This window comes from Triticum dicoccoides, chromosome 2A (genome assembly GCF_002162155.2).
Source record: "Triticum dicoccoides isolate Atlit2015 ecotype Zavitan chromosome 2A, WEW_v2.0, whole genome shotgun sequence".
NCBI classification, from domain to species: Eukaryota; Viridiplantae; Streptophyta; class Magnoliopsida; order Poales; family Poaceae; genus Triticum; species Triticum dicoccoides.
This window is the reverse complement of record NC_041382.1, coordinates 52,575,214-52,586,620: the sequence shown is the minus strand read 5'-3', so window position 1 is coordinate 52,586,620 and position 11,407 is coordinate 52,575,214. Positions and strand designations below refer to the sequence as shown.

General features: G+C 41.7%; 1 protein-coding gene across 1 annotated transcript; it reads left to right on the top strand.

The window, feature by feature from the left end:
- The first annotated feature begins 2,535 nt into the window (after positions 1-2,535).
- Positions 2,536-11,146, top strand: LOC119353167. Its single transcript, XM_037619757.1, has 24 exons — positions 2,536-2,921; positions 3,067-3,138; positions 3,441-3,484; positions 3,571-3,682; positions 4,009-4,080; positions 4,538-4,600; positions 5,324-5,401; positions 5,481-5,573; positions 5,660-5,779; positions 5,971-6,054; positions 6,232-6,447; positions 6,539-6,586; positions 6,879-7,133; positions 7,317-7,411; positions 8,313-8,557; positions 8,889-8,957; positions 9,043-9,107; positions 9,303-9,472; positions 9,577-9,655; positions 9,740-9,995; positions 10,102-10,147; positions 10,494-10,602; positions 10,702-10,764; positions 10,895-11,146. Exons 1-24 carry the CDS (start codon positions 2,619-2,621, stop codon positions 10,973-10,975), a joined length of 2,838 nt encoding a protein of 945 aa, XP_037475654.1. The 5' UTR covers positions 2,536-2,618; the 3' UTR covers positions 10,976-11,146.
- The last annotated feature ends 261 nt before the right edge of the window (positions 11,147-11,407 follow it).

Sequence of the window (11,407 nt, the reverse complement as noted above, 5' to 3'; positions counted from 1 at the left end):
AAATAGTACTAGTACTCAGCTCAGCCTCGTATCAAAATTTTAACCTTATTTGAACTAAAAAACTAAGAGTTAGTGGCCTTTTCTTCACAACGTTAACCTTGAGCCTCCCTTCATTTTCTTCCACCGATGCTTGCCTTTCCCATTACCTTTTGGGCTCCATTAGCAATACAAAGATGGATTACAAACTCTAGAGTAATATTGTAGCACACTCAATGAGGCCTGAGTGAGCTCAGTTGTTAGGATGTCTCTAGAGTCGTTCATCAAACGGAAGCCCTTGAATATCTCCGGGCATGTCGGGGCGCTGGCCATCCAATGCTATTTCCCCCCAAGTACCCTACTTGTCCATCCCTTGTCCAAATGGAGAGAGATGAGAGAAGCAAGAAAGAAAAAAGTGGTTTTGTGATGGAGTTCGAGTTGTCGGTGCCCACGGGCTGTCCAAACTTCCCTAGAGCTCCCTCCAATTTGGGGGCAAACAGGGGGGTTCGGACGTCCGTCCATGCCGGCGGTCAATTGAGAGGTAGTGTGGAATATCTAAAAGTGTCCACTCCATCCGGTTCAAACACATAGGGGATATTTGGTGCTGTGTTGGAGACGCCCTTAGCCCTTGACTTTATGAGTAAATTTATCCTCGTAATTTAGCTAAGAGCGGTCTAGCTTATCGTACCTATGAACTTTGATATGCAATAAATGATAGTTTTCCTAAAAGCCCAAGTTAGAATGAATAATAATATTAGCCAGTTACTTGCCTAAAAAACACAAAACGCGGTACAAATGCATGGGTTCGTCATGGGTTTTCTAATGGCTAGTGGTTTGTTTGAAACCTTAAAACTGGCATGTATACTCATCCCTACGAACGGATGTATGCACACCTTATTTTATGAGCACCTATGAGAGATCGAGGTTACAAATTTTGGGATTGATAGACAGCACAGTCACCTCGTAGTCGATAGAAACATCGTCTCCCACTAAACAGACATTGTCAAAAAATCTAGAATAAATCAAGGAAAATAAAATGAACCAGTTACCTATTAAAACAAAACAAAACAAAATGAAGCCGGCTGTTTGCTGACAAAAGAATAATGGAAGTGTCTATTTTAATAACAGGGATTCATTCTAGTAAAATGAAGTAGGTAGCCCCTAAAAAAATATGAAGTAGGTAGCATATAGTGTATGAATGCACAGTCTACAGTTATTACTTGACCCTCCAAAAGATAGTCAATTGTTCATTTTAAAGGATCGATGTTGGTTTTGTATGGTAACGGAACTGTATAAACATTACATTGTGGGTCGGCAGAGTATATGCATGGATCTTAACTTTGCATTGCGAATGTTGTTTTTAAGAGTCTTTGCCTTGCGAGCTTAAGCCCACAAACTTGGTCAGCACTTTAAAGAAACATGAAGATGATGCAAAGCGTTTTGGCAGTGGCCATGGTTTAATAGAATCGCAAGGGTTTATGTCAAAAGCAGGTCTAGACGGCCAAGTAGGACAATTATGTCGCTAGCAATTGTAAGTGGAGCACCTTAAAGAATCTCGCCGATTCGGCACTTGTATACGCATACGCGACTAGTGGCGTTTGTCTGCCTTTATTGCTTGGACTATATGCGGTCGTTTATCTCTTTCTCGTAGGTAAAGCAATGCAATCCATTTTAGGCCTCGTTCAGTTTGGAGGATTTCACATGGGAAAAACATTGGGATGATGATCCCAGAGAAAAGTTTTCTGTAGACACATTCAGTTTATAGGAAACGAGTACAAGATTTTCTCAAGAATACTGTATTTATTTTCTGTGTTTTTGGAGAAAACTACACTCCACTCAAATCTCATTTTATGTGTTTGAAACAGGACAAATCAATTCTTTAGGATGGCAACTTGGCAAGTGCCATCTAATTCCCATGTTTTGATTTTCTCCAAACACTAGTTTTTTTTTTTATAAACACCTCCTTTATTAATTGGCTACAATAGTAGCATCTGATACAATTAAGGGGATGATAGCCGACGGGGGATCATCCATCCATACATCAGGAGGATTGAATCTAGCTAGACTAGCTAATTCATGTGCTACCTTATTATTCTCTCTAAAACAATGCTCATAAACAATATGACTGAATTCTAAAGACATGAAATAATAGTCATCAAAAATCGCACTGGCTACCGAAGCTGAGTAGCCTTCTCTGAGCGCTTCAACCACGTCTGAATTATCTGAATTCACCTCAACTTTGCTACATCCAGTTGAGATGGCGACCCAAGCTAAAAATAAGTGGAATTGGGTTTTCCGGATTGATTCAGATGATGTTAAAGAAAAGATTCAGACGGCCAACGAACGTGATTCATGAAAAAACATGATTACTACTCGTACGTGTCGTCAGCAGTCTTGTAGTGGGTGTAATGATAATCCTCGGAAAACAAGAGCTGCCGTTCGGAACGGATGGGAACACAACCACCACCTGAACGCGGCCCGGCGGAAGCGACAAGCCGGCGCCGGCCGCGTCCGCTACAAAGACGACACGCACACGCCCACATCCCTCTCCCACTCTCACTCCCGCCGGCTCCCACCACCACCACCACCACCGCACACGCCCTCCATCGCTTCCCCATCCTCCGCCGCATTGCGCCGATCGCATGCTGCTCTCCCTCGCCCCGCCCCGCCTGCTACCCCGCCTCCCCTCCCCGGCGACCGCCACCGCAACCACTGCCCGGCCCCGCGCCCTCGCCCTCGCCCCGCGCCGCGCGCTCTCCTCGGCCGCCAGAACCGCCGCTCCTCCGCTCCGCGCGGTGGTCTCCGAACGGGCTGTTGACGGGATGGCGCCGGCGGCGGCGGGGCTGGAGGGGCGGCCGCTCCGGGTGGGGCTCGTGTGCGGCGGGCCCTCCGCCGAGCGGGGCATCTCGCTCAACTCCGCGCGCTCCGTGCTCGATCACATCCAGGTCAGCCCTTCGTTTCCAGCTTACTGTATTTATCACTCTAGTGTTTAAGGTTTGACTGCGTTCGGGTCAACGCCTGGTCACTCTCTTCTTCTTCTTCTTAAAAAAGTTAAATTGTTGCTTGTCTGATGAGGAATGCTGGATGCAGGGTGAGGACTTGTTGGTGAGCTGCTACTACATCGACTGTGGCATGAACGCGTTCGCGATCTCGCCAGCCCAGGTGAGCTCACCATGTGTTCAGCTGCTCTTGTTAACTCCTTAGCTGAATATTCTGTCATTGGCTGCTTGCTGTGGTGTCGATTTGTTTGTCCAAACTGAATCCGGTGATGCGTTATCTGAACCCACCGTGATTTCTTTATACGCAAAATGATCATACAGCAATTCCGTTGGTTGGATTCTGATTAACAATTACTCCTACCTACTCTGTTTGGGTTAATTTAGATACCCTCGTGAAAAAAAAGTATTTTGTTGACTGAAGCACTCTGTTTGTAAAATGACAGCCTCTCATGTTTTACTCCACAGCTGTACTCCAACACCCCTTCCGATTTCGATTTCAAGCTTGAAAGGTGAGCTTACTGCCAGGGTTTATTTCTTTTCCTTGCTAATTTTAGCCCATTTCAAATTGTTCAGTCTCAAATTTCACCGCCTACAGTCTAGCACAAGAATTTTCCACCCTATCTGAATTTGCGGAACATCTTGCTGCCAATGTTGACATTGTCTTCCCAGTGATACATGGGAAATTTGGTGAAGATGGTGGTATTCAGGTTTGTAGTTACCAACGAATATTAATAATGCTTTACATGCAAACAAAATAAAATGCTGGTGCCACGGTGCATGTTGCAGATTTTCGGTTTGTTTCAGCATTGCACTAGCATATAGTGCTGACTGTCTCTTAGTTATTTTTATGAGAATTTCACATTGCTGCTGATTCTTGTTGATGACAAGATGCGAAGGCCTACCAAAAGGCAGCATACCTGCAGTATAGAACTTAATATCAATTCATCAATATTTACAAAACTCAAGTACTCAGCAGAAAATTTAGTATTTGTGAGGTTTTATATGTTTGCCATGTTTCTATCAAAATATTCAGGAGCTTTTGGAGAAAGCAAATGTTCCATTTGTTGGGACGCCCTCTAATGAATGCCTCCGTGCTTTTGACAAGGTATGCTTTACTAATCATGACATGGAGCCACTTGGACCATAAGTTTTTTTTTTGTATCACCCTAAATAGTTGCTCAAGGCTTCATGTCTTGTTGAGTTCGGTTCAGTTGAGTTCCCCTTATTGTGCTTTCATCATCCTTCAATGTCATTTTTGGTACTTGGACAGGGAAGGCTTATTCCAGTGTCATCCTCAACATTTTCTAGTTTAACAAACATACCCGAATTATCTCATGAAATGAGTTTGCAGTATTATTACGTTTGAGTTTGTCAGAATAAAAAAATTCCATTGCATGAAACAAGTGGATTTCACGAAATGCTATCTGATGAGCAGCTTTAATGTATCATTACTGTCAACTAAAGGTTGATGACAATGTGAAATTGTTTTGTATATTCACTTGATATGAACAATTCCAATTATAGGAGTGACCTGATTTCATGAATCTTGAATATGGCTGCAGCATAATGCATCGCTCGAGCTCGACGCTCAAGGTTTCTTAACAGTACCAAACTTTCTTGTAGAGGTAAAGCTTCTTTCTGACTGTGTTATGTACACAATTCAATATGTATTACCTATCTTCACTAACAGTTCAGCCGCTCTTTTTATAAAATATTTATGTAAGGCATACAAGGTTTAGTACACACAGTATGTAGTTTATAAAGAAAACAGGTAGTAACACCCTGGAATTTTTTAATCATTCAGAACTCTGTCTCATGTGAAGGGGAGCCTTGGCGCAGTGGTAAAGCTGCTGCCTTGTGACCAAGAGGTCACGGGTTCAAGTCCTGGAAACAGCCTCTTACAGAAATGTAGGGAAAGGCTGCGTACTATAGACCCAAAGTGGTCGGACCCTTCCCCGGACCCTGCGCAAGCGGGAGCTACATGCACCGGGCTGCCCTTTTTTTTTTTTTTTCAGAACTCTGTCTCATGTGCTTCTTTTTTCAGAAAATAAGGGCACTGAATCTTAACAAACACTTAGGATAAACTTATTTTATTTTGTCTTTTGCAAAAGTACAACGGTAATTATGGAAGGCAAGAAGTATCTCTTTATTATAATCCAAAAATCAGAAGACACGATGAATTCTTGTGTCAAAATCCATGATTTTGATTGGACTTCAGTAATTTGAAGTGAAGTTTGCAATGAATGATTTGTTAGGAGGTACCTTATGTGATTACTAATCATGATGCTCTTCTGTTGGCGCCTGACCATGTGTCCTGCATGTGTCACCTACGGGCTATGACAAAGTAGAAGGATAAATTGGCTAAGTCACAATTGGAGGAATGGTTTGGAAGCATCAATTTGAATAAAGAAAATGGCAAAGTGATTGTAAGTAAAGATGCCTTATTTGAAAATTTATTCCTTAAATTTTCTTTCTTAGCATGTAACTCCTCATGTGCATACACAGGTCAAACCTACGAGAGCTGGATCAAGCATCGGTGTAGTTGTCGCTTATGGTGCTAATGAGGCAGCTGAGAAAGCCGAGGGAATATTTTCAGAGGTGCCTGGTAGTTAGTACTTACTGCCATTGTTTCTTAAAGAGAAAAAAAGTGTGCCACCTAATCTGATATCTCAGATGTCTAACAGGGAATTGATGATAAGGTTATCATCGAAGTTTTTCTTGAAGGGGGCTGTGAGTTTACAGCCATTGTTCTTGATGTTGGGACAGCTAATAATAGTGAGCCTATCGTTTTGCTTCCAACGGAAGTAAGATTTGTATCATTTTTTTCTTACCTGTGCTTTCCTATGGTCCTTGCTCTTTAACATGGTCCAACCAAAGTCTGGTTTATATCAAAAGAAGTTGTTCCTTATGGAGAGAGTTTGATCTCTAGAAACTCTGTAAGATGTGCAGAAAGAGTGAAAGACTGAACTAGTTTCTTTCCCCCCCTTTTCTGCAGGTTGAGCTTCAGTCATCAATTTCTAGTGATATTCAGGAGGATACAATATTTAACTACCGTAGGAAGTACCTTCCAACTCAACAGGTATTTGAAATAAGGACCACATATTGCTATGCAAGTGATTGAGTCATATACATGCACAAGGGGCGGATGTTTTCTGTCGACCCTTGTAACTTAGCCTGCCAAAATGAGACATTACTTTTTTATAACTTATCTCACGTGAATAGTTCGTCTATGCATTGAATATTGACCCCTTCACAGGTTGCTTATCATACACCTCCACGGTTTCCGGCAGAGGTGATAGATTGCATAAGAAAAGGAGTATCCCTTTTATTTCGCCACTTTGGCCTGCGTGACTTCGCTAGGATAGATGGTTGGTTCTTACCAAGTCCTGCTACTTCTCTGCCCTCGTCTGAAAACGGTGTTAAATTTGGAAATACAGAGTATGGTGCTGTCCTTTTCACTGATATTAACTTGGTAAGCATCTTTAGAAAATTTCCTCATGCTTGGGTTTGCAGCACGGGTTGTGATTTCTAGTGTGACATATGCTGTTATCCTGTCTTAACAGATAAGTGGGATGGAGCAAACCAGTTTCTTATTTCAACAAGCTTCAAAGGTATCGCTGCTAATACTCTGTACTTCCCACATCCAAAATTTGGCAGTTTCAGTTTCTATAAATAAAAATCAATTCAACTAGGTTACATGATTTTTCCTCGTCTGTGTGCACATTTTCTGACTGCTGCACAACACCATTGAGGGTATTTATATTTTGTAAATAGTACGCAGTATAAAACATTAGCCATCAATCATCGTGGAATTACTGCAAGTAAGTGTTGGACATTTACATGTGTACATATATAATGCTTGATCTCGACGCTAACTTTGGAACAAAAAAAATCATTTTTCAGGTTGGATTCTCTCACTCTCGAATCCTCCGTACAATTGTTCAGCGTGCTTGCTCACGTTTTCCTTCCCTTGTTTCAAGCAATAATGCATGGACTGCTTTATCCAGAAAAATGCAATCTGCAAAACAAGCAGAGATAATCCAAAATGGCACATGCAAGCAGAAGGCATTTGTGATATTTGGTGGCGATACTTCAGAGCGGCAAGTATCTCTTATGAGTGGCACAAATGTCTGGCTTAATTTGCAAGGGTTCGATGATGTAAGATCTCTAGCTTCCTAGTATATAATCACCTAATTCTTGACCGCCATGGTGTTTTCATTCTGATGCTTTGATGCATGTTTACATGATGGCAATCAGCTCATGTTCAGTCTATATTTTGTTACCATTATTCCAGTTTCATGCTCTGATGGTGTATATTCATTTCTCTTCTGGCGCCTTTAGCTTGATGTGACACCGTGCTTGCTTGCACCTTCAAGTGGATGTTCTTCCCACAACCAAGATCTCAGCAAAAGTTCACGCGATGTTTGGACACTGCCGTAAGTGTTTCTTCCACCACCTGGTTAATTGTGGGACATGAATCTTTACCTGAACAGGCCCAATAATCCTATTTTGAGTCTTGCGTAGTGCAGTTTCTAGTTACTGTTTGGAAACAGAGAATTCCAACTTTATTTGCTATAGTTTATTACTAAAGTACTTATGTTACTTTCATCTTAACTGATTAACCTAATTTTGATTTGTTTCCTGGGCATCTATGGCCTGAAAGGGACATTCATTTCATATTGAAGAATGCTATTCAGTATTGGTGTGTTGAAAACTACTATTTTGACATTGTATATTGGCTTGAAGAATTAAGTTTGTCTTGCATTTCAGTCTTGGATTTTATAATTTTGGACAGAAGATGGGTTATCTTATTTACTTGTTACATTCTGTCAGTGCAACTGTGATGCTGCAGTCATACCCCATATACCCAGAGTGGACAGGGTGGGGCGGGCACGCACCCTGGGATTTTCCATTAGCTTATATCACAACAAAATATTATAAATAGTTTTAAATGGACAATTCCACTGCTGCCCTGCCCTGGTCCATTGGGCTAGATCTGCCACTGCATATCCCTGTATCTGCCACTTTAATTACTAGTAGTCAGTATGAAAAATGTGGGACGAACTATGGGATGAAATAGACACCCATATTCAAGTTGTGAGACTTGAAGATTGAAGTTTGTGGTGCACTAGATGAAGTATTTTGCTTCGAGTTCACTTCTCATATTTTCAGAAGCATAATGCTGGTCCTAGTTTTTGGGCGCTTGAGCCCAAACCAGAATTCTGATTTAACTGTGGGCATATCCAACATCGGCCTTTGATCAAGAGCAAGATATTTTCTTGCATCCTTCCTAATTTTTATAGTTCACTGAAGCAGTAGCCTCTTATTGTGTGACAGATATTCTTTAGTGTTACGACATACCACTGAAGAAGTTCATGCTGCATGTTTCAAAGCAATTGAACCAGAGCGGGTTGAAATAACATCTCGCTTACGTGATCAAGTAATGAAAGAACTTCAACAAGCATTAAGCAAGCAAGATTGGTTTGCGGGCTTTGACATCACTGATGAACAACCTATCAAATACTCCCTGCAACAGTGGATTGATTATGTTAAAGAAGCTAAAGCTGTAGTGTTCATAGCAGGTATTTTTCCAATACATATTTTTGTAGCTAATCTTCTACCTTTCTAGGCATAATAATGTCCGTCTTTTCGTATATATATGTACTTATGAACTTATGATGGATGCGATTAACTGTTAATGAAATTTGATATGAAAATAGGAATAATATTTCTGGATTTTTTTGAAAGAAAATTCCTGGAACTAATGAACTCTATTAATACTTACTTACTTCTATCACAATAAAACCAAACATAAGTGGTAAGGCACATAGTGAAAATACAGATGTAGAGGCCAATGCTTCAACACCTATGCTTTCTTTTTTGTTGGTTCAATACCGAATATATTACATGTAGTTCATGGTGGTATTGGGGAGGATGGCACCATTCAATCGCTATTGGAATCTGCAGGAGTTCCTTACACAGGTGTGATCACAGCTTGTAGGATACATATACGTCTCCAACTCTAAGAATATAAAATTATGCTAATATCAAAGTTCTCTTTGTGCAGGGCCAGGACCAATAGCTTCTAGAACATGCATGGACAAAGTTGCAACTTCACTTGCTGTTGATCATGTATGAGCCTTTCAGGTCTTCTTTATAGGAATTCCATGCTGATTTTTTTTGGCAATGGCAATGTTTGATATAATCCATGCGCAATTCATTAACAGCGCAATGTTTGCTTGTTGACTAGATTTGTTAGAGCTGTACTACTCATGCTATGATTGTGGCCTTGTGAGATGGTTCACCAGTTTCCTTGTACTTGTGCAGTTGACTAGTTATGGCATTCACACTATACCAAAGGATGTAAGAGCAACAGAAGAGCTACTAAAGTCATCTCTTGTTGATATCTGGAATGACCTGAAAGCAAAATTACAAACAGAAACGGTATGTGTGAAACCTGCTCGTGATGGATGCTCAACTGGCGTGGCAAGATTGCGGTGAGCATTTCATTAAGCTCCTGTTCACTTGATGTTTTCCAACTATTTAACATGAAACTTTGGCTGTCTTACGCATAGCTCATTAAGAAACTATCTGTTATCAGATGTCCAGAGGACCTAGAAGTCTATGCAAATGCGCTGAGGGTAAAGCTTCCGCGTCTGCCTGCTAACTGTCTATCCAGGGTACCAGAAATTCAATTTGGTAACTGATTAAGCCAGAGGAACTTGATGTTAAGCTGCATTTTTACGTTGATCTATATTTGCTAGGCACATGGAGTTATTGAGATGCCAGTCCCTCCTCCGGAGTCACTGATATTCGAACCATTTATCGAAACCGACGAAATTATTATCTCAAATAAATCAAGGAATGATAGTACCCGCCATCTGGTATGGAAGGGCGAAAATGAGTGGCTTGAAGTGACTGTTGGTGTGGTCGGCAAACGTGGGGAGATGCATTCATTGAATCCAAGCATCACAGTCAAAGAAAGTGGTGATATTTTGTCTCTTGAAGAGAAATTTCAAGGTGATTAGTCTGGAACAGATCTTTGAAGGTTTACATTGGTCTGTTCAGAGTCGTATTGTCTTAAGGCAGATTGCTTATGTGCTTTGCTATATGCTGGTACTTGCAGGTGGAACTGGAATCAACTTGACACCACCTCCGGCAACAATTATGAGGTCTGATATTTGTTCCTGTTATCAGTTCCCTTTTTTTTGTGTGTGCAGTGGATTTCTTTACCAACTGACTGGAATCTCTCCCATACTTGCTCTGTTCCCACATGATTTGATGCGATTGCTTGCTGCTGAAATAGTTCACTTTTTTGGGGAAATACTCCCACCGTTCGGAATTACTTGTTGCAGAAATGGATGTATCTAGACGTATTTTAGTTCTAGATACATCCATTTTCGCGACAAGTAATTCCGAACGGAGGGAGTAATAGTTACTGAAGATATATTTTTATTCGAGATGAACATAGTTCCAGATTCATCTCTGCATCATGACTCAGTATTTTATCATCTGTAGTGAGGATGCGCTAGAGAAGTGCAAAAAGTGTATCGAGATGATGGCGAACACATTGGGTTTGGAGGGTTTTTCACGCATCGACGCATTTGTTAATGTGCGTAGCGGAGAGGTACCACTTCTCTCTTCCATATTTGCGCAGTTATAAATCGAAGAAGAAATTAGCTTAGCTGTGGTAACTAATCACTGTTCCTGCATTTTCATCCTGAAGGTGCTGTTGATAGAGGTGAACACCGTACCTGGGATGACTCCGTCCACAGTTCTGATTCACCAGGTAAGCTCTTCTGCCCACTGCTCCAGAAACTACAGTACTATCTATTTACACTAGCTGCTCCTCAATCCTCACGGCCATGCAAAACCTTTCACCTTGTAACATCTGTGTGCTGGTATCGTCTCAAACGCAGGCACTCACGGAGGAACCGCCCATCTACCCCCACAAGTTCTTCAGAACGCTCCTCGACCTGGCGTTTGCAAGGGCAGACTAGCTAGATATACTACACAGTAGTGCCCCCAAGGTCTCTTGCCAGATGAACTCGTCCATTTCAGTGCAAATAAGGTCGTTTTTATCACCATTTATCGATCTGTATCATGCAACTGCCAATGTATGCAAGTGACTGTTATGTCGGTGTGAAAAACCGTGTGAAAAGTTTGTGTCATCGCGCGAAAAGTTGTGTGAGAATTTGGTGTCCGGTCGATAGGCGCTCGCCATCTCAAGGCGGGCAGGTGACGTAATTGGGTCGGTGTTGATCCTTTGCGTGCCATGAAGTTGATTGACGTCTCGGGTTGGCGAATGGTGGCCGCACTAGCTCACTCGAAGTCCACCAGGGGCATAGAATAGATAGTTGCTGGGCTGAGGACTCCACATCCGTGGAGCCATCCAGCAAGGCGAGTGTGCCAAATAAGTGCACGGTCGACAA

What these genes read in the sequence shown, in the direction of transcription:
- LOC119353167 (XM_037619757.1), top strand. Translation starts at nt 2,619, where the DNA reads ATGCTGCTCTCCCTCGCCCCGCCCCGCCTGCTACCCCGCCTCCCCTCC. An exon ending in ATTTGCAAGGGTTCGATGAT is followed by an intron (nt 7,134 to 7,316) that starts GTAAGATCTCTA and finishes TGGCGCCTTTAG; the next exon opens with CTTGATGTGACACCGTGCTT. An exon ending in TCTTGAAGAGAAATTTCAAG is followed by an intron (nt 9,996 to 10,101) that starts GTGATTAGTCTG and finishes TGGTACTTGCAG; the next exon opens with GTGGAACTGGAATCAACTTG.